The sequence below is a fragment of the Euprymna scolopes genome, chromosome 14 (assembly GCF_053919585.1).
Source record: "Euprymna scolopes isolate OS-2025 chromosome 14, ASM5391958v1, whole genome shotgun sequence".
Classification (NCBI taxonomy): domain Eukaryota; kingdom Metazoa; phylum Mollusca; class Cephalopoda; order Sepiida; family Sepiolidae; genus Euprymna; species Euprymna scolopes.
The window spans coordinates 128,365,107-128,388,650 of record NC_136495.1 but is presented as its reverse complement, the minus strand read 5'-3'; the positions used below and the strand labels follow the sequence as shown (position 1 = coordinate 128,388,650).

Below are 23,544 nucleotides of genomic sequence, written 5' to 3'. Positions count from 1 at the left end.
AACATAGTTACAGAGGATAGAATCAAATTAATTCGCTATCTCTGAAAAAAAACACATTAAACAGTGTTTCATGGTAAACAACTGATGATCCCTTGAAAAATAAATTATTAGTACTATAGTAAATTCGAGAGCGAGTTGATGCAGTGATTGCAAGGGTTTATTTTTTTACATAGGCGCAACCACTTATCAAGGCCGATCGGCCACTCAAGGATAAGGGTTAAAGAGTGTGGAGTAGTAAAAAGGACAATATAGTAATCGATAGTAATGGAAGTTCGGTAAAATTGTTAACTTAAGTGGAACGGCTCATCCGAAACTTGTTCACGTTGGACTGGAAAGCAGGAAAACGGAAGACAATTCCACAGGCCTGCAGTTCTAAGAAAGAAGCTTTGATCATGGAATCTATTTTTAGGTTTAGGCACAGATAAAGAATGGGGAAAATTATTGATAATGTTTTCAGCTAATCTAGTGTTTCTTGTGAAAGTTTGGCGAGGGGGGACCATAGATTGAAGCTCAGTCGAACACGCTCCATGAAAATAACGATAAAGCAGAGACACACTCGCAACATCTCTTCTGTGAGATAGAGGTTGCAGCGAAGAGAAAAGGACATCTCCCACCAGGCCACGAAGTCTATTTTGAACCCTCTGAAGGCAGGACAAGTCTTTTCTAGCAGCTCCTGCTCATATGTGGCAACAGTATTCCATCCTTGGACGTATCTGGCTCTTATATAGATAGAGAATTGCATCAGCAGTGATTAAATGACTTACTGACTAGATGGTTTTCTAACGAATGATAAAAAATATTTTTTGTATAGTTAGGTTAAAAACTTCAAAGACTATATATACTACAGAAAAAAATTATCTAACAATCAACTGGTGTGGAAGTCTGTGATTATAGGTCTTACAAAATGTTATTGGCAGTAATATTCTAGAAGTACTATCCCATCTAAATAAAAATTGCTCTATATGCAAGATACAACAAATAAATAAAATTTTAGTGATTCAATACATTTAATGACGTGAAATAGTAGTCTTTGTCTTACATAGAATTATAATAGTCTTTTGATTTGAAATTTAACCATTTCACGTCATAAATGTTTAAGTGCTCAATACGTAGGTAGAGCTAGTTAGTAAATTATAAAATATATATGGCGATTAAGCTACACTGAATATTCCGCATTTCATCCACCCTAGGATTTTCAGGCTTAGCCTTTCTCTGATCTCTCCCAACCAGCTAGCCTTCTTCTGGAGAATCCTAGAGTGGATGAAACGCGGAATATTCAGTGTAGCTTAATTGCTATATATATATATATATATATATATATATATATATACCTGTACTATATACGGCGTAATTACGTTGACACATTGACTCTCGTCAGATCGTCGAACAAAGATGGGTGACCATTTGGCAACAGCATGCGCTGCATGTGCTTTCTGCTTATCTTGGATTTGATTCCAGCCGTCCTGGTCGTCTACTTGTCACTGGTATTTTAACAATGCCGATTAGGGAGAGGTGTGGTTGGAAATGGCTGAACTTTTGGCACAAAATATGTCATGCGTAGGCATCCTTACAGTAGTTATCCATAGTTTATAAAGACTGAAGAAAGCTGCCATGTACGTATACTCATGTGTATTCGACTATTTTATATAAGATTACTGACAATCATGCTAGAGTACGTGTAAAAATTAATCCTAGCGCATTTCTGTGAAAGCACTAGTAAAACAAGACGCAACATTGCGCTAGGAAACAGTGGCTGGAATCCGGTAGATAGCGTAGGATGTAATAAGTTACAGACAGATGTTTGCACCATATCCAGGAGAGTGAGACAAATGATTGATAAACTAGCACAGATAAACTATCATCAATGGTGAATGATGGGTTTGCAGATGTATAGAATTCTGACAGATGTAGAGAGAGTATTTCTGATAATTCACTGCAATATACTCTTTGTACTTATTGTACTTATTATTATGCATGCTGCTTGTGACTGTTAGGCATTTGTGGGCATTAGATCGTAGCTGTACACGTTTTCTGTAGTTTTCCATGCAAAATTGCTCGCAGAAAGTTCGTTATTATGATCTACGATAAGATAAAATAATTTATAAATAATCTACGACCAGATAAAATAATTAATATATATATATATATATTTATACACAAACACCCCCCACATATATATATATATATATATATATATATATATATATATATATATATATATATATATATATATATCATAGTTCTTTGAGGGTTACAAAATTGATATATCAAACTTATGAAGGGAAGACTTCAATTCATAATTAGAAACGTTTAAAATAAAGTAAACGGGGTAAAGAGAAGAGGACAAAAATATGCTTCTCCTCTGTTCAACCCGTTGACTTTATATATATATATATATATATATATATATATATCTTCATTGCGATATATATATATATATATATATATATATATATATACGTAGTTTTGTTGTTGACATTTTAAACGATATTAAGGTTATCGTCTCCACCTTGGAGATCCGGTTTTTTCTTAGAAAGTCTTCCTCTTTTTTATTTGGGCGTATTTATTCATTTATTTTTTTTTTTTAAACAGTAATCTACGTACAAGCCTGTTTCGGGGTCCTACCCCTCTTCAGCAGAGCTTGACTGGTGCTAGGACTCGAACCCCGGACCTTATGTATTTCAGTCCAGTGTATAAATCCATAACGCTATAACGTCATAGACAATTTACTGATTAGTTTTTATCGTTTATATATTCACGCAGTTTTGTTGTTAATTTTTTAAACGATATTTATATATATATATATATATATATATATATATATATATATATATATATATAGTTTAGTGGAAATGGTAATGAATAAATATAAAGAAAGTGCTCAATACTGTTGTAGAGCAAATGCCCTCAGCCACACCAGAAATAAACTTCCCAGACCCTCCCCCAAAAGTTCCTTAAACCCCAAAACTAAAACATTACCGACATACCAAGCGCCCCCTCCCACCTTCCCCCTTGTTTCCTTCATCTCTTTCTTCTGCCCTCTTCGCACCCCCGACCTCATTCACTCTTTCACTCTTTCATCCCAAAATAGCGAACATTTCTGTAAAAGTCTGAGGAAGCTACAGACGGCAAAAAAACGGCCGAGTAGCTTAAACAATAATCTAACTTAACAGAAAGATACGGTAATAAAAAATAAAACGTATATATATATATATATATATATATATATATATGTATATATATATGTATATATATATGCTTTTCCAGATATATTTCACCCTTTATTTATACTAATCTACCTATTTTTGTTATTTTCTTGGTTAGTCTGTTCTGTAAATATTTCAAATTAACATAATAATTTTATAAATGTTCCTGTGTTACGAAACAAGTACTGTCAAGAGTGGATTTTTTGGTATGTTGAAAGAATTAACTGGTAATTTAAATAACATTTTGGAATTTGGGATATAGCTGTTTTGTCATGCATACATATATATATATATATATATATATATATATATATACTATTGAATCAGTTGAATACTCGAGGAAATACCGCAAAGTCATTGCATCTGACAAATAGACATTCCGTTGTGAATAATAATTCAAATATTTAGAACTTGCTACAATTCAGTTACATGTAATCATTCTCAAACGCCATCTTTTTATCAATATTAATAGTAGTTTTATAAAGCTGCAGTTGATATTTTAATACATCGAATACATGAGATTTCACTAGAGGAGAGTAATTAATCAAAACAGGAAAAAAGAATGTTTCATGTTATGCTTGAAAAACTCATTAGTTCTAAGTATTAAAACTCAATTATTGTTTCAAGATGATTTATGATAACTTTCTAGTAAAAAAAAATATTCATCTTAAAACATTAACAGAAAACAAGAACAATAGTTTGGTTTCTATTGTGTTCGTGTGTTTTGCTGCAAATCAAGTATTTACGGTGTTTAAATACGAGATGTGTTCTGAAATAATATCTTCTATTTTTTTTTATTCTGCCCATATAAATCAGATAGGATTTCAAATTGCATTTTGATGATGGCTTAACGTATGCATTCATGACTTTTCATCTCTCTGTTGCAGACATTGCCGGTGTGAAACTCTAATAGAACAACTGTTGTCATCGAAGTTTGTCAGAAGCAAAACCTCATTCAGAATTAACTGATTAACATTTACTGGCGCCAATGCAGGTGATGGCAGTGCAGTTAGAAGAGTGGCTCATCGATTTTTAATATACGATTCCGTTCTTCGTAGCTGTTCAACGTTTTAGACTTTTGAGTTTAAAAATCAGGAGGCTTTATTTTTTAAACAACTCCCGCACAAAAAAGGCAATATATCTTGTATAAAATGAACCTATAAAAAATCGCCATTTAATCCATTATTATGGACACATGGAAAATATGGGAACATTGAAGAGCATTCTTGTATCTTTAAAAAAACTAAAGCTAAAATATTTTCTATCAATATTATTGTTCAATTTTTATAATAAATCTTCGAGAATAAAGCAGGTCACTACTTAAAAGAAACGGTCACATGTACACATACATCCCCGCCCTTGCGTGCAAATATATGCACATATGTGCGTCTGCATGCATAGACACACGCGTTGTTCCCGCTTACGTCAAGGAGGCGATTATACGGGCCCATACGCGCATATTGATTCAGGCATACCTGCACCCCACGCATACATGCAAGCGCATGCGGACATACAGATACCAATACTCGTGAACACATACATCGACATATATACACAGCTGCACGCTCTCACACACCTATGTGGATAGCAAGCAGCGGGCACGTATACTTTCACATCCACACATGCATACACAGGCACGTTCACATATACATCGGTACCCCATGTACATACGGACGCCCACGTGGATGTACACGTGCGTGCATACACACACATGCACACCCAGTTATACAGACGGTTATTGGTATAGACATATTCGTCTGGATAGATTTAAATCTAAGTTCATTTGTGGGTACATAGGCGCAATACTTTCGTTCGATGTAGACATGATTATACATAGATATGAGCATGAATTGATTCCAGGAGTTCTATACATAATATTTTCATTTTAATTAGTGTTTATTTTTTGGTTAGATGTGGGTGCACACGGGCGCGCCGGCGTACTCCTCCGCATACAAGTACAACCCACAGATGCACGTCCCCACACGCATGCATGTACACAGATATACATGCATACACGCATGCACATATGCACACACATATGCTCTCATTATGTACATCTGCAAAGATACATACCCACACTCCCTCAAGCACAGATATGTGCGCACGCATATACATACGGGTATATAGCGTGACATGCCGTAAATGTGGGCACAGGTTTAATCCACAAATACTTATATACGCATTAATAAGCGCTAACGTACCCGGGATAGTGGTCCAAGGTAGCCATGTTTATAGATTTTGGGGACGAGTTTGAGGTGGTTTATATGGGAATTGAGTGGTGTAATTATTGTTCTAAGTTGGAGTATTTGTTTTTTTAGGTTATTACCGATCAGTTTAGGTGGAAGTCTATATTGGGGTGTCATACTCTAAGGTATGCGTCTATGCACATGAGGCATCGGTTGGTTGTACATTTCCATGTGCACTTACTTGTGCAGGTGTAAATCCACATAGTTATATTAAACAATTTCCGTGTTAACTCGTTGAGGTTGTATGTAGGGTGTGTTGGGGTTGGGCAGGGGGGTTGGCTAGGGGGAGGGGAATTGATGCCGATTATTGGGTGGTTATGTGGGATGAGGTTATGTGGTGTTTAGAGTTGGTGGTGATTGGGATATATGTAATTTTGTTGGATTTAGGGGGATTCTTAGGGGGAGGGGGTAAGGTTGTGCGAGGTGTGAGAGTTGGTTGAGGGGGTTTGGTTGAGTGTAGATCATGGTCGTTGTGGTGGGTATTTGTATGGATATATAATTTGGGGATTTAAGGTGGTGTTGTCTAAGGGATGTTTTAGAGACGTGTATAGTTGCTAAGGAGGTAGGATTTGTAATGTCTACAGTTTATGGTGGTTTCCTGTTTTTTTTTTTAGCAATTTGTCTCTGTCTTTAAAATTGGAGATAAGGATTTTCTCGTTTAGGCAGAGGAGACATGGGGAGTTTAGGGATTTACGTGTGCTAGATTTTCTAAGGATTTACCATTTAATGGTGTAAGCTTATTTTGGGTTAGTGTGTATCTATCTGTGTATGAGCGCATCCATGCCTGCGTACGCGTACCCAATTTTAGCACCTTAAAGAAAATTTGACGTAAGCGGAAGCAACGCGGGTATCTATGCATACCGGCGCACATATGTGCGGAGATGTGACCGTTTCTTTTAAGTATATATGTGTGTACGTGCGCATGTGTGTACCCGAGACCGCGGCCGCTAGCTAACCCTCTCCAAACAATTAACAACAAATAAAAACCAAAAAATAAATAAACCGAATCACAGCCCCCCGCCTCCCAACAGGTCAAGACATACTTACCAAGAAATCATCTCACCAATGAGACGCAAAAAACTTTAACATTGAGACACGAATTTTAAAGTAACCCCCCTCCTCCTACCCACACATATTCCCCTTCCACTCCATGTATCCCTGTGTCCTTAGCCACACCAGAAATGAACTTCCCAGATCCTCCCCCACAAGTTCCTCAAACCCCAAAACTAAAACATAACCGACATACCAAGCGCCCCCTCCTACCTTCCCCCTTGTTTCGTTCCTCTCTTTCTTCCGCCCTCCTCGCACCCCCCTGACCTCATTCACTCTCTCACTCTTTCATCCCATAATAACGAACATTTCTGTAAAAGTCTGAGGAAGCTACAGACGGTCAAAAAACGGCCGGTTAGCTAAAACAATAATGTAACTTAACAGAAAGATACGGTAACAAAAAATGAAACGTATATATATATATATATATATATATATATATATATATATATATATATATATATATATATATATATATACAGGAGTGAAATTGTTTTATCTGGATGTAGTTCATTATAACGAGCTTTCTGCGACTAATTTTGCCTTGCAAGTTATTGCCTTTAAGACTATAGAAAGCGTTTAAAACTACGATCTAACGTCCACAGTAGTCTAACATTTGCAAGCAGCATGCATAGGAATAAGTACATAGAGTGTACTGCCGTGAATCAGGCAGGATCCCTTTATCACGCAAAAAAAAAACTCCCTACATCTGTCAGAATTCTATACATCCTTTTATAGCGATCAAAAGCTAAAGGAGAAATAACTCTAATAAAGGAAGTAAGAGTTATTGCCCATAGATAGATGGAAAAAAACAAAGGCTAGAGACGATTAGGGAGAATTGGCATTATGGCGGCTGCGCTAACACGTGCATATCGTGTTGTAAATATAATTTGGTTTCGAATATAATAAATAACATTTAACCTAAAATGAGCTTTTTTACTCTTCATTCCGGGCACAACACATCCGTAAGCCCATCATTCACCCATGCATTGATGGTAGTCTTTCTGAGCGAGTGTATCAATCACTTGTCTCATGCTAATGGATATGGCGCAAATAAGTGTCCGTAACCTATTACATCCTACGCTATCTAGCGGATTCTAGCACCTGTTTCATAGCTGCAATGTTACATCTTGTTTTACTAGTGCTTTCACAGAAATGCGCTGGGTTTTATTTTTTACACTTGTACTCTAGCGTAATTGGCAGTAATCTTACATACAACAGTTGAGCGAAATTTTGAGCGTCATATCCACAGTGACCTGTGAACCGGATCAAACTAACACAACGTGGGGCATGAAGTTCACGTTTAGTGTCTGATTATGAATAGTAACGGACACTATAACCGATAGGGTCCCAGCTTTATGTTTGGTAAGACCCTGACTTAAAGGTTATAGTTGAAAATTGTGGACTTAGGATCTGACTCCAGGATTGAAAGGTTTACATTGCCAACTTATCCCTTTACTGTGGACATCCAAAGATGCGGAATACCTATTTATATTGCTTCTTGCTTTAAGCTAAAGATGTTGCTGGTACTAGGGGCGTGCAATAAGTAATGCCGCTGACCAACTTCCCATAGTAGTAGAGAAACGAAACTTGGCACACTTATTAGTTTTTTCTCTACATAGGAACCATCCAGAGTTATGCATTTCTCCCATCGTTTGATGCAGCTCTGGAGACCGTTTTTGTAGAACACCCTAGGTTGGTCCTCCAACCACGACGTAACTTCAGAAATCAAGGCTGCATCATCTGAGAAACGCTTTCCTTTCAAAAACAACTTCATGGCTTGGTAGAGGTGAAAGTCAGAGGGTGCAACGTCAGGAGAGTAGGGAGGATGGGGAAGAATTTCTTAACAACACGCCCGTGCTTCTGATCTGGCGACATGCGAGTTGTGGACTGGAGCGTTGTCCTGTAGGATCCTGTAATTGTGGTACCCTTTGCCAGGAAATCTGTCATCACTACTCTGTTCTGGTCCCAGAAGATTGTGAGCATGACCTTGCCAGCAGAGGGCTGCACCCTTGCCTTCTTTGGAGGTGGTGAGTCCAAGTGCTTCCACTGCAATGACTAGGCTTTCGTCTCTGGATCATAGTAATGGATCCAGGTTTCATCCTGTGTAATCAGTCTTTTGAAAATATTTGACTCATCCTCTTGGCACATCTCCCAATTCATCCTCGAGCACTCGACGCGGTCTCGCTTCTGGAATGGTGTGAGCAACCTGGGAATCCATCTGGCAGACACCTTATGCATATGCAAATGGTCATGAATGATAGTTTCCACAGACCCTATACTAATCTTGACATTTAAGGTTATTTGGCGAATAGTAATGCGTCGATCTTCCAAAATAGCAGCCTCCACTTTACAGACAGATGCCTCATCAATGGCAGAAAAGGGGGGCGACCAGGTCTGGGAGCTGTTTCCACAGACTTCCGGCCATGTTTGAATTCACGATGCCAGCGTTTTACAAGGACATATGATGGGGTATTATCAAGTTTCATTCATTTCATCAAAAGTCTCCTGTGGTTTGCGTCCTTTCAAATACAAAAACTGGATCACTGATTGACATTCAACAGGCTCCATTTCACACCTGACTCAGTTTAAACACCTGTAAAACAGAAACCACAATTAGTTCAGAGCTGTAATTTTCCACAGTACCCGTAGAGATATAACTTATCTCACATGCAAAATTTAAGCTAGATCAGACAACGAACGATTGGCGTGCCCAAAAACATTCGACCCTACAGTCTAACAATTAAAAGTGTTCTGTCATAGGTAACATAAATAGGAACGCATAAAAAACATTCTTCCACGGTTGCTGCAACGAAATTGGGCTCCCTTTATCCTATGTCTTCACAACCCCACGATCCATCTATGCATCAGGTATTGCTATCACGTCTAGGTTAGTGTACCTTCACAAGTCTTTCCTTATTAGACAAAGTTCAAAAACCGTCTGTAATCTTATAGGTTTCGCATGATCTATCAAGGTAAATCGTTATGCTGATTGAACTTATACATTCATGACCGGCAATTCCATATCTCTGTTTCAGATATCGAGGGTGTCAGATTTAAATAACGCAACACCTGTCACGGAAGTGTGTCAGAAGCAGACATGCCTATTTGAATTTTGGGCAAAAGTGTAATGCAAAACTATGGTTACTATGTAGTAAGAATTAATTATAAAGCATAAAAATTCGCTCGTTTTAATGGTAACCTTTACGTCTCCGTAGCTTTTAACGTTTTGGAATTAAAAGCAGGGGGCTTTATTTTCGGAAGGGCTCTCGTATGACATAGCGTTCTGCGAACGCACATGCACAGCCATCGTTCATTGCTTGCAAAAGTGCATAGAGCATGGCCGTGAATATGCAGATAATAAACAGACGGTAACTCGTTTTAATGGTACCACTTCTGTCTTCGTAGCTTTTCAATTTTTATAGTAAAAAAGAATAGGAGACTTTACTTTTGGAACAACCCTGGTATATGTGGCAAGGATTAAATTATGGTCTTTAAAATGTTGTCAACTATTAGATTATAATTTCAACTCATATATTAACCAAATATTTAACTGAGGTTTCTCAACTGGTTTTGACGATATTAGATTATTGTTTACTCTGTTATGTTCAGTACCTAAAAATTTTTAGTTTATTTTTAGAAATATCTTTGTAAAATATATAGCATCCGTCATAATGAATGAAAGTTCCTTACTTCTGCTATTTATGGTAAATTTGCGTGGTCTGTCAATATATTGAGTTTCTGAACCAGTTTAGTAAATAAAATTTTTCGTGATTTCTCCGTGCACAGCTAATTCTTCCATTTATCGCATAGGTTTTATAATACTGATCCACGAAAATTTCATGACGGACGTCTGTTCAACACAACATTACTTTAGTTCGTCGTCATTTTGAATCGTCCAGAAACCGTATTTTTGCAAGGTTTAATATTTGTTATAATCAATGCAGATTTATATAAATATTTTTTTAAAAAAAGCTTTATTAATAAACGACGTTATTCAGAAACCGCTTCAATGAGTATATGGAACTAACAATCATGTACATTTCCTTGTTTCGATTCTGGCGAATTTTTTTCAATAATTAATTTAACGTAGGTATGGTTTTCTAAGGTCCATAAAAGCTGGCGAGAGAAAAAAGATATACTAGATTACATGACTTTAATAATTTTTTGTTTATAATTATTTAAGGTTCATACATACCATAATCTTCGTCTCAAATCGATCATGGATTCATTCCTTAAAAATTACGCATCAGATAAATTATAACAGTAAATTTCGTTGGGACAAATTTCTTATTGCTTAGAAAGGCATATGAAAATTCCGAGTAGCAAAGTTGAGTTCATAAAAACAATTCATAAAACAAGTTACCAGGCATTAAGATGACAGTATATGAGAGAAAAATAAATAATAAATTGAATTTTAATATTTTCATAAATGGTTAATCAATAACTCAAATAAAGGTTTCTATAATGCGTTCTTTATTCGTGCTGCTATTTTACGCGCTTTGCGTTTTGTTTCATAGTCGCTGTCCCCCGCTACTGTTCGTTGTATTGGTTGATTTTCATGAAGCTTTTCTTCTGGCCGTAGTTCCTCATCAGTGTTGCTACACGACAAGTTCTTTGGTGCAGGAAAGACACAAGGAAGACGTTCGTTGAGTTTCCGGCAATGTTTTATTTGAACAGAATGGAATTAGAAGATCCAGAGTAATATTATCCTAAAAAAATATTTATTAAAATTAACAGTCTGTCTAAACAAAATGAGTTTAAAAGACGGACAGACACTAATGTAACATTCACCGAGATTATAAATTTCTACATCAAGGCCCGTGTCTCGTTGACATGAATTTCTGAAGAAAATTGATCTGAAACGCTATTTTCTTTTGCTCGATAACATGACGTCATTAGTCATATCCTCATATCGTTCAGCTCCTGTATTGTCAAAGGCGTTCGATCTCTTCCACTGTCTTGTGACCTACATTTCATTCAACCGTAGACAGAATTCTCTTGTATAGATCTTGCTTATAATTCTGCACTCAGTGTGACCCTTGTCAAAGTTTAAACTAACTAACTGCATTGCAACGGGTGTAAGAACCTTTATACGTAACAGAATAAAGAATGAAACAAGTTTAATGTATGCAAAGGCTCACTTAAACATGAAAATTTCGATTTCAGATGTTTAATCAAATCTCTTTACAGTGCAACATACTAAGTAGTAAACTCTATGATTCTAAAAATATTACAAAAGTGTGTTATTATCTATGTTTATCTTTGTTATGTAAATGCGTTGTAAAATGATCACCGACTATCGATCCAGTATTTAGAGATAGATTTCAATGTAATTTTTGCGATTACTACATATTAAAATGTGAACAATATCTTACATAATCCGTACTTATAAGACGGTTCTGTTCGTCAAAGTCAGGGTTCGACTTAGAAGACATTCACATGGGGTAACCGGTTCTTGTTCTGAATATTGTTTTAAACCATTCCAGCTGGCGTATCATCTTGTCGCACTTGAAACAGTTATATTAGCAATCGCTACTTACAAATCCTGTTAGAAAAAAAACATTATTAAACATGCTTTATTGGTGAATACATTTGGTCATTTATAGCAAACTTGTAGTGCAAATGAATTGCCTATCACTGCTTCCCTATACAGTACCGATTACAGGGAACTATTTAACAAGGAAGCAAACTCGGCTTTTTAATATGAATAACTTAGCTGAAAATATTAGTTTATTCCTTAACAATCAATTGTTTAATTGTCGAAATGCCTTCACAAGAAGGAATTATTACCTCTTTTAAATGATACTTTCCAAAATATTTATATTTTCGTCCATTCTTGCATAGCAAGAATGCTTTGATTCGAAATTTCTTCAGTTCTTGCGGAACTATTCATCTATCAGATAGAAACCTTATTCGACAATGATTATCGATCATTTCTGCAGTACCATTGAGATTTTTATGATCTCTGCAGATAATAATCCAGGAAATGTCAGTTCTATTCATAATCAGAGAATGTCGTTAATCATTTTGACCCTGATGTTAAGGGGTTTCTCACATTAATTGAACGTTGTAACACAATGAATTAATCAACACCACTTGGTCATTCTCATGATCGAAATGCATTTGTTTAAACCGATCGTTGCCCGGAATCAAACGTTTGAAACGGGTCTGTTTAATATTTATGATATTGAGCCAGGGCGACGGCGATGCACATTCGAGATGAATTTTATCTACATTATTGTATCCCATAAAATAAACCGGAATTGCAATTATCACCGTCAAACAAGAAAAAAACTTACATTCCAGGAAATTAGCCTTGCATTTCGGGAATTTATAATTGCGCAACGGAAAATAAAAAAAATTACATATTCTTAATATTAACATTTCAGGAATGTCGATTGATGTCTATATAAGACAGTTTACATAAACACCTGCGAAGGAGAGAAAGAGAAGACGGAATCGTACAGTGTGATTGACATTTTTCCTCCCTCCCATGCCACGTACACAAAAAAACACACTTTTAAAGCTAAATGCAGGTGGTTTGTTCCGTCTCCCACTTTGTCGATGGACAAAAGCTAATAGTAAATAAACTTCTATGTCAACCAATTTGTCTGTGTTGATTTTGAAAACAACAACAAAAGACTTGCCAGGTGCATATATAATTTAGCGAACATTTGAAAAGTGCAAGCTATAAAATTATATATACATTCAATAACGCAACATATTTATACTTTATATTATTTGCTTTTATGTTTGTTCATCGATATTAAGTTATTTGAATACGTTCACATCAAGTATTTTCATCGACCGATTCATGTATGAATCATTATGCATCATAGTCGCTGTCGGAAACCAAGTCTCATGTTCGTCTACGAAAACAATTACTCGGACGCCAGTGTTCATATTTAAATAAAAGGTTAATTACAAATATGAGATCAATGACGAAAAAAAGAAGAGTCGTGACACTGGTGAGGATGATAGATACATACATAGATAGGTAGATAGATATATAAATACATATGTAGATAGATAGATAGATGGATAGATAGATAGATCAACAGATAGGGGAATAGCTTTCCCTCTATAACCGGTCATGCTGTAATCGCCTGCCCTCTACTAAGACAGCGCCGTAATATATATATATATATTCCTCGCTTGAAGTATCGCCAGATAAAAGAATGATAAGAAATCAGTGAAACTCTTTCTCCGCCTCTGACAACTTAACCAACACTATAAACTCAAATTGCAGGAAAATAATATATATAAGCTCAAAGAACAGGAAAATAATATATATATAAGCTCAAATAACAGAAAAATAATATATATAAGCTCAAAGAACAGGAAAATAATATATATATAAGCTCAAATAACAGAAAAATAATATATATAAGCTCAAATAACAGGAAAATAATATAAATAAGCTCAAATAACAGGAAAATAATATATATAAGCTCAAATAGCAGGAAAATAATATATATAAGCTAAAATAACAGGAAAATAATATATATATATATATATATATATATATATATATATATATAAGCTCAAATAACAGGAAAATAATATATATAAGCTCAAATAACAGGAAAATAAAGAAAATAGGGAATAATATATATAAGCTCAAATAACAGGAAAATTATATATATATATATATAAGCTCAAATAACAGGAAAATAATATATATAAGCTCAAATAACAACAAAATAATATATATAAGCTCAAATAACAGCAAAATAATATATATAAGCTCAAATAACAGGAAAATAATATATATAAGCTCAAATAACGGCAAAATAGTATATATAAACTCAAATAACAGCAAAATAATATATATATAAGCTCAAATAACAGGAAAATAATATATATAAGCTCAAATAACAGGGAAATAAAGAAAATAAGGAACAACAATAAGTTAGTATCAGAAGAACAACCTAAATTACGAGAACACAGCAAACGGGTTGCAAGGATAAATAGATAATCGATTTATTTGTTAAAAATAGAGATACGAAAATAGGTAGACATTAAACAAAAATCCATAACAAACGGACAACAGAAAAACCTCAGAAGGAAGAAATGTAGGTAAATTTTATTACATGGTTTTCCTTCTAAAGAGAATGAGTTCCATATGGTTCATTAAATAGAGTTTTTCCAACAAAGAGATGCCGTTCTTGTGTATATATTCAAACGATATAAAGTTTGAAATTGTCGGAACGGTCACGAAACGATTGTAACGTATAATGAAAATACACAACTTGTTGCCATCAATCGGATTTACGGGCACTGATTCGTGGTCCGATGGTTAGAGCTGCCGACTGTCAACACAATGATCGTAGGTTCGATCCACGGCTGGGAAAAGGTGTATGTCTAGTCGCACTGATGAGTTGTGATACAACGAAACAGTACTGTATGTGGATGTGGATATATATATATATATTAAAGTGTTCTGGAAGTTTCAATGCGAAAATACAATTACATATTACTTTACATTCTACCCTATTACGTCAAGCAGTACGTAGACTAAATAAAATGTTCCGTTCTAAATTCTGTATAATGTCTGAGTTAGATACATTCCCGAGTTCGATAAGATGTACGTGAAGAAGGTCGGTGTTTAGAACTGAGGAAGCATACAAAAATAATATCTAGCATAAGAACAATGATCTGAATAATTCCAATAACATAAATTATGACTCTTAATTTTAAGACGATGAACCAAAGCTTAATCGTTTTTGTATACAAATGATAGTTTAGAATATGAGTTTATAAATTGAGATGAGCATCTCGAAATACTAGCGTTCATTGGACACCCAGACTGTAATTTCCTATAGCTATATGTTTGGAATCAACGTACCTAAGGTGTAGTATTATCTTCACATTTAATCATGAGCATTATTATCTATACTTTCGCTGAAGTTGGAAAGGGGATAGTTACACACGCTCCAGACAAGGCATGAAGCCATTTGATAAAAAGAGGTAAATCTAATAATAAAAATGTGGAGAGAAAGTAGGACCACTTCAGGTTATAGGAAGACTAAAAGACATTCCTCCACCAGCGTTCTACCTCCTGAACTCAATTCGGCTAGCCTAAAAGTAAACCTATCAAGAGCATCAATAAAGGCGGGATAAATTACAAGACTGGCCGAAAACTGATAAGTCCACTGATTAAAAGCCGGTGTTTTCTTTTTATCGTGACACTCTCACAATTAAATTTTTAATATATTTTATAATGTACTCTTTTATATATATATATATATATATATATATATATATATATATATATATATATATATATATATATATGACTGGTAACTCCCACAACGCTCAGGCGAGCGTATTAAATGCCACAGAATCGCTAATGAAAATGAATAAACAATAGATCTTACATTTAAAAGCCATAAAAGTCGTTCATAAAATTTTACGAGGTATCGTAACTACGTGGAAAAAAAACATCAAGCTGCCGATTCTGTCTGTTACGAGTTCGATCATTGTCAACAATTTAGCTATGCTGATAACGAGTGATACATGTTCATGGATAACTTTTATGAAAGAAAACTATTTAATAAATATTTGAATAAAATATTCAAATATTTATTAAATAAAATTAGTATGGTATATATATATATATATATATATATATATATATATATATATATATATATAGGCAGTTAAGCTACGCTGATGAGAGGTAAAAAAACTCGAAAAATAAATTAAAAAATGTTAAATACGTCCAAATAAAAAGGGCGACTTTCTAAGTAAATAAAAAAAAATGAGCTCCGAGGCGGCGCCAATATTAACCGTAGTTATCGCTTGAAAACTAACAACAATAACAAAATCTAAATTTATAAGCGATAAAAATAAACAGTATAATCAATCTAGGGATTATGGCCTAATGGTTAAGGCACCAGACTGTGGTAAACATGGTCTGAGGTTCGATCCCTGGAGGCAGTTAAGCTACGCTGATGAGAGGTAAAACACCTTGAAACACGCGTGTTTTAAAAATAATAAAATAAATAAAATTAAAATTAAAAAGGGCGACTTTCTAAGTAAATAAAAAAATGAGCTCCGAGGCGGCGCCAATATTAACCGTAGTTATCGCTTGAAAAATAACAACAATAACAATATATATATATATATATATATATATATATATATATATATATATATATATTACTAGCAGGGGACCCAACGTTTGGCCGGGATTAAATGAGGATCAACAAATGTTCCACCCTCCTATAATTTTACTGCTTTCGCAATCGTTGAAATCGCCCATTTTTAATCAAATCAATTGATTGTCTTCTCTAGTTAAGTGACCACCTAGGAGGGTGGGGGAATATTGAAATGCTTCCTCGCAGTGACTTGCTACACTATACCTTGTAGTCTACTTTGTAATATAGAGAAACTTCTGTTGATTTTATAAGATTATCTGTAAATAATAGCTTCATTTAAAGTCTAAAATGCAAAAGTCAAGTGGCATGGTTTACTTGTGTTCTAAATAGAAATATTCATTTCGTACATGGCCCTGTTTTGTAAAAAAAAAAAAAGTTTAATTTTACAGGCTGAGCTTTCTGCTTATGCATTGTTAAAACTTCTCAATCTCACTTGTAATGTTAGGCTATATAAAAGTGTTTACTTTGGTCAAAATTTGACTACCTTCTTTAATCAAATTTTTCGAGTATCAATTTTCGATATCCATCGGAAGCATTCTGATATAAAATCTAAGTAAGAAGACTTCCTCATAAATAAAGTACCTTCATGTGAAATTTAAAGCAGTCGGACCAACCGCTTCCGAGTCAATAGGGAACGAACTCACGCACACAAGTTATTTTTATATATTAGTAGAGATATGCAGGAAATATTCGGAAGTAACTTATTTCCCAAGAATCATTGTTGATGTCTATAAGTTATTGGTATAATAAGATCTTGAATTAAAGTGTACTTCTAAGATACTGTATTATATTTTTTGTACTTCTAAGATACTTTATCATAAGGATGGCTTGGTACTTATTTTTTTATGGAGAAATAACGCCACCTGCTGAGTGATCACTAAAAAAGGACACAGAACATAAAACGTTTACGAGTGTTATTAGATGTGCCAAACTAACTTGGTCCGAATGTTTAATGCGTTTAGACGAGGGAAAATGTATCTTCTGTGAGCCAACCGCTGGTTTTCGCAAAAGTAACACAAGGAGAGACAACACCTCGAATCGTGCAGCATAAAATAAAATTTAAAAAAATATCTGCACGCAGACCAGAAAAGAATGAAGTCAACTGGAGATTACGATTTCAACGCGAAACACAAGCCAGCCCGTCCAGTCGATGACGTTAACTTCCCCTTCTCCCTCATTTTCTCTCTCCCTCTTTCTCTCTCGCTCGCTCTCTCGCTCTCTTTGTTCGGCTTTGTGTGGAAGGAATCTAACGACGAAGTTATTATTAATGCATATGAAATATTTTTTGTAGGTGGGTATATAGCGAAAACGAGAAAAGACATTTATTTTTTTTTTTTGTAACTGTATCGTTCTATGTCTTTGGTACCGACAATCTCGTTATTTTACAAAGTGATTCCATATATTCTAATATTGATGCAGAACTAATATTTATAAGCAGAACAATAATTGCATAGTGTTTCTTGTTCTATATTATCTTCCTTTTTTGCAGGTTGCAAGGCATATGCTTACATAGTTTCAATAGTGAGCATCCTCTCAATCAGCACGCTAACATTAATCGCAATAGACAGGTAAGACACGTGTTTGTCTTGTGTTTGAAGATATTTTTTTTAAATACTCACCACTGAACGACATATTTCTCTCTCAATCAGTGACGATGGAGGCGTTTTGAATGATGAGTTCTCTGACAGGGGTCATTTACTAGATGATGTAGGACCTAAGGTGTCGCTTTTGACAGGTGTAAGCAGCTTGACAGACTGGGATAATTACGCTTTAGCTTATTCCTATGTAGTATGATTTGCTTTAAATGAACTCACGCTAGAACAAAAAAATATCCCAATCATAGAGAAAGCGTTTTCTTGACATGACCGACATGATTTGCATCGTATTTTTGCCTCAGTTTATATATACACAGCGTTTCGCGTCGCTGTAATTTATTATTATTGGCTCACAAGTAGCGTTCACACGAATCATCAAAGATCTATCCATGTTACCAACCTGTGGTGTTCCCTGGAAGCTGAGTGACAGCAAGTCTCCCCCGGTTTCCAGTACTCGCCGCCCCTTTTCAATAACATTTGCAAATGACTTTGCATCATTGCAGCAGCCGCTTACCGTTGATTTCTCACTAGCAGCAGCCATTGGTCCATTTTACTGAAATTTGAGTTGCAATAAGCCTTCCCAAGGTCTCTGTTCTCTTCGGACTTGCCCAGCGGGAGTTTGGTCAGTACTCTGTCCTCGGTCTTTACTTCCTCTTTGATTACTCTGTCTCACTCGTGGGGGCGGTGTGTGGTAGTGGGGGATGTGCGTTAGAGAGCTTATAGATAAACCACTTATTATTATTATTATTATTATTATTATTATTATTATTATTATTATTATAATAACTTCATAGGATCGTGATGGCTAAGACCGGTGTTTTCCCTTATGAGTGTGTTTTTACACCAAAGCAAGTAACTCTACCTAAAGAGTCAATTCGATGGAAAGTACATGGCGTAAACGGTTTGGTGAGCCAAGAAGAACTGACTTCTGGAGTATGGTGATTGTGTATCTGATGCCCAATGAGTTCAGCTGTTGTATAAAATCAACAGGAATTTAGCAAGCACACCTATAGTCATTGCCACGATAGAAGTTTTCTTATTTCACAATCTAGCAATACCCACCCTCAGTTTCTGATAGTTCCGTATTTTCTCATAATTGTTGCTTCTTAAGTTGATGCCACATCAATAATTTGGCATCCATTGGTCTTATTGTTCACAACTACAATATTCGGTTTCCTGTAAGTCATCTCTTGGTCGCACTGAATCATGAAAATCCAGAGAATCATAACGTCCTCATTTTCCACTACCAGTTCTGGGTGATGTTGGTACCATTTGCCCGTCATCTGGATTCCAAACTTTTGGCACAAACTCCAGTAAAGATTCGTACAAACTTTGTCATCGCGACATTTGTAGTCTTTTTGAGCAAGTATAGAACACGCACTAATAATGTGTGACACTGTTTCAAGAGATATATCACACAACTTGAACTTTTCAGAACAGTCCTTCCCATAAATGTTTTTTATTTATTACATTGGTTTTTTGTGCCTTTTCCTGAACAGCGAATACAAGATTTATTGTTTCTCTTGTCAAGTTACCTTTAGACAGAAGATTCACCGTTTACTGAGATTTTGTACCTTAGTATCTTGCTCAAACTGACCATGAAATTTCATTTTTACCCATTCCGTCAAGTTTTCTGCTTCGATTCCTTCTTTTTACTTCTGCCTATCTTCCTACGAATCTTTATCTAGCTCTTCATATTTCGCCACCGCTACGAGTACTGTTAGCCAAGTAGTGGTGAGCACTTCTAAACTCCCCCCGACACATTCTTCAATCACAGCCAGTCCTCTTCCTACTTTCTTCTTTTTTATATAAAGCCTAAGCACATAAGAATTTAGTGAAGTGGCGCATACTTGATTAACAGTTTCCTTGCGTCTCTATCCAGCGTTTTCATTTCTTCCTGTGTCCATACTACAAAAGCTGCACTGTATCGAATTACAGCAACCGCCAATGAATTGATGACTGTGATCAGGTTCCTATAATTCAGTCTAGATTTCAGGAGCAGTTTTAGTCTCCTCATATACACCCTTTTCATCTTTTCTTTTATTTCATTGCAAAAGCATCGTATCAAGTTCAAACACCCCTAGGTATATGTAGTCTTCTGCATCAGGATCTCCTAATCTTTTAGCATTTGGCAAAATGATGCATTTCATGGCTCATCTCTTTCATCGTTTAAGACTAACTACTGCACATTTGGAAACTCTTTATTCCATCATGTTTGTATTCACTCCACTGCTGTAGAGTTAGAACCAAAGAGTCAATTTCCATTTTCTGATTTGCCAAACAATTTCAGATCGTCCATAAATAACATGCTGCTGATCTTCGTTCCATTCTTCTCCAGTTGGTATCCCATCGTTGTCTCTTTTAGTACATGTGTTAATGTTATGAGTGATATTATGAATAAAAGTGGCGAAAAGGAATCTCCTTGGAAGATACCGCGTTTGATGTTGACGGTCACTAATAGTTTCCCATCTGAAATTAAGTATTATTATTATTATTATTATTATTATTATTATTATTATTATTATTATTATTATTATTGAAATTCCTTAGTAACTCAATTATATTTTCAGTCACTCCTACACTTTTTCAACGATATGAGTACCCACGAATACGGCGCCATATTATAAGCTTTCTTGTAATCTATCCAAGTACATTAAAGTGTTTCTCCTCTTTTTGCAGTTCTTTAAGATACATTTATCAATCGATAGTTAGGTTTTTTTATCTAAACACCTTTACCTCACACTTTTTTGTTCCACTAGTAATAAACTATTTACTTTAAGATGCTCATATACTTCTGAACTGATTATTACTGTCTGTGTCTTCCAAAATAAGTTCAAGCAAACGATTGGTCTATAATTTTCAACATCTGGCCCTTTATCAGGATCTTTCATTATTAAAATAGTCCTTCTCACTACTAACCATTCTTGTATCTGGCACAATCTGACACAATCATTCAGAAAAAAAGTAAACCTCTCATGGATTCTTGTGAAAGATTGCCACCAGTACCCATGAATGTCCGGGTCATTTCAAGGCATGAATTTCATTTGTTTTTCTCAAATCTTCAAAAGAAATGTGGATATCCTCTTGTTTATGGCCTTCCAGCTTTAAACTTACTCTAACGACCCAATCAGCATCAACCATATGGTAAGTTTCCTTTGATCATTTACTTGATCAAAGTTTGTAGCTTATTGAGGGTTTGGAGCCACTGTTTTGATTTCACTTCCTTCCAGATTTCTAAAGAACCTTGACTGGTTTATTTTGAATAACTTGTTGTCGTAAAATTGTTGAATTCTGTCATCAATAATTACAGATCCTGCCTTCAAAATGTCTCTGATATGTGTTACACTCTACTTGTCGCATTCTTTAACATTGTCTGGTTAACATTTTTGCAATGAAAAATCTTTCCTTTTTCACTACTTCTCATTAATTCTTTATGTCTATTCAGCAAATTTAATTATCCTCTGTTATTTCCACACTATTATTACGAAAGCTTTTCCCCTCCTTTAGATCTATATCATTATACTAGCATGGTTGGCCGGCGTTGCCCGGGTGTTTGGAGGTGTATGCTGAGCAAAAAAAAAAAGAAAAAAAACAGTAATTTTTTTTAACTTTGATCCCTATTTTGCCCCCTTAAAATTTATTGTTTTTTCGCTCAAATACAGTTATTAAGTGAGATCCATGTCCAAGGAACCTATATCTAAAATTTCAAGTTCTTAGACCCAAAATTGTCGGAGAAGTTTGGTAAAATTCTCAAAGGTCAAATCGTTGAACTTTGACACTTTAAAAGCCAAATTTCTGGCCGAAAACCAATCACATCGATTTTCTCAAATCTCAGTATCCTGTATAAGTAAATGTACTTAATGAAGACATTTATTTTTGGGAGCAATATATTTTTAAATAAGCATATTATTTATATTCATATTTTTTCGATTCTAGTGTGTAGACGTGAAGAGAAAGTGTCAGCTTTCTATAATGATTACTGTTTACGCAAGTATATAATTGATTATTTTTAAGTATATTTCATAATCTGCTAATTATTGTGTTGTGCAATTTGAACTGGATCAAATCTTAAATTCTTATTGGCAGCCGTATTAATTGCATATGATACTCAGGCAACGTAATTTTTTCGGAATAAATTGAAAAATCTTCTATTGCGGCTCGGCACAAGTTTAATTCTCTTTCAAAAAATATAGCAAACAAGAAAATTATGTAAGTGTTATATAATCTACGAATCAAATAGACAACCCTGTAGCTTTGATCGTCATCTCAATACACGGATTTGCTAGTTTGAAGTTGTTCACAACTGGAGCAAGATGATTTTAATCAGCTACAATATCGAATATTGTAGGTAGAAACGTAATTGTAAGGGGAACATAAGGCAGAGAGCATATAGGTGTATTGTTGCATTGTTCAGAGGAAGATTCAATCTTGAAAATCAGGACCGGATACTATTGGAATTATCTTGAAGTTGCCCATAGTGTCTTCTAAGTAATACCGGGTAAGCCTCGTCTGCAAGGAATAGCATCTTTGGATCAATTCAATATGATTATTATTATTATTATTATTATTATTATTATTATTATTATTATTATTATTGCCATCATCATCATCATCATCAGCATTATCATCAACAGCAGCAACATCTTCATCATCTACACGTCTAGTGTATGAAGAGTACCGTTACCTCATTGAATATTTATCGTTGCGGTGATTATAACTCAGTTACATACGAGTGTGAACTTTCCGTCCCTCTAAATAAGGAAAGTGATATTTTTGTATTTCTCCTTTGTTTGGTTTTGTTCTTTTTTATTTTACGAAGCAAGTGTTAATTCTTTGACGGTGAAAAGAGCGACATTTGTCACACTTCAAAACACCTTCCGTAATGATTTATTGCAAGCTAAATCGATTAATTTCAAGACTTTGCTACATGTTGGGACACACAGCATTTTTTCTGGAGAAAGAATTCACTATACATATATATATATATATATAAATATATATATATATATATATATATATATATATATATACATACGAAAGTATAGATTTATGTGTAAACTTTAAGTATTCACTTCAAAAGTGATCAATACGTAGGTAGAGCTAGTTAGTAATTTATAAAATATATATGACGATTAAGCTACACTGAATATTCCGCGTTTCATCCACTCTAGGACTCGTCAGGCTTATGCCGCATAAGCCTGACGTGTCCTAGAGTGGATGAAACGCGGAATATTCAGTGTAGCTTAATCGCCATATATATTTTATAAATTACTATATATAT

General features: G+C 34.9%; 1 protein-coding gene across 2 annotated transcripts in view; it reads left to right on the top strand.

The window, feature by feature from the left end:
* The window catches only part of LOC145293264 (rhodopsin, GQ-coupled-like), a 132,183-nt gene that overhangs the window by 5,711 nt on the left and 102,928 nt on the right, over nucleotides 1-23,544 (top strand). For both annotated transcript variants that reach the window (XM_080139860.1, XM_080139859.1), the window contains exon 2: nucleotides 18,158-18,236. In XM_080139860.1, coding sequence (XP_079995986.1) covers nucleotides 18,158-18,236 — 79 coding nt within the window. The remainder of the gene's footprint in view (nucleotides 1-18,157; nucleotides 18,237-23,544) is intronic.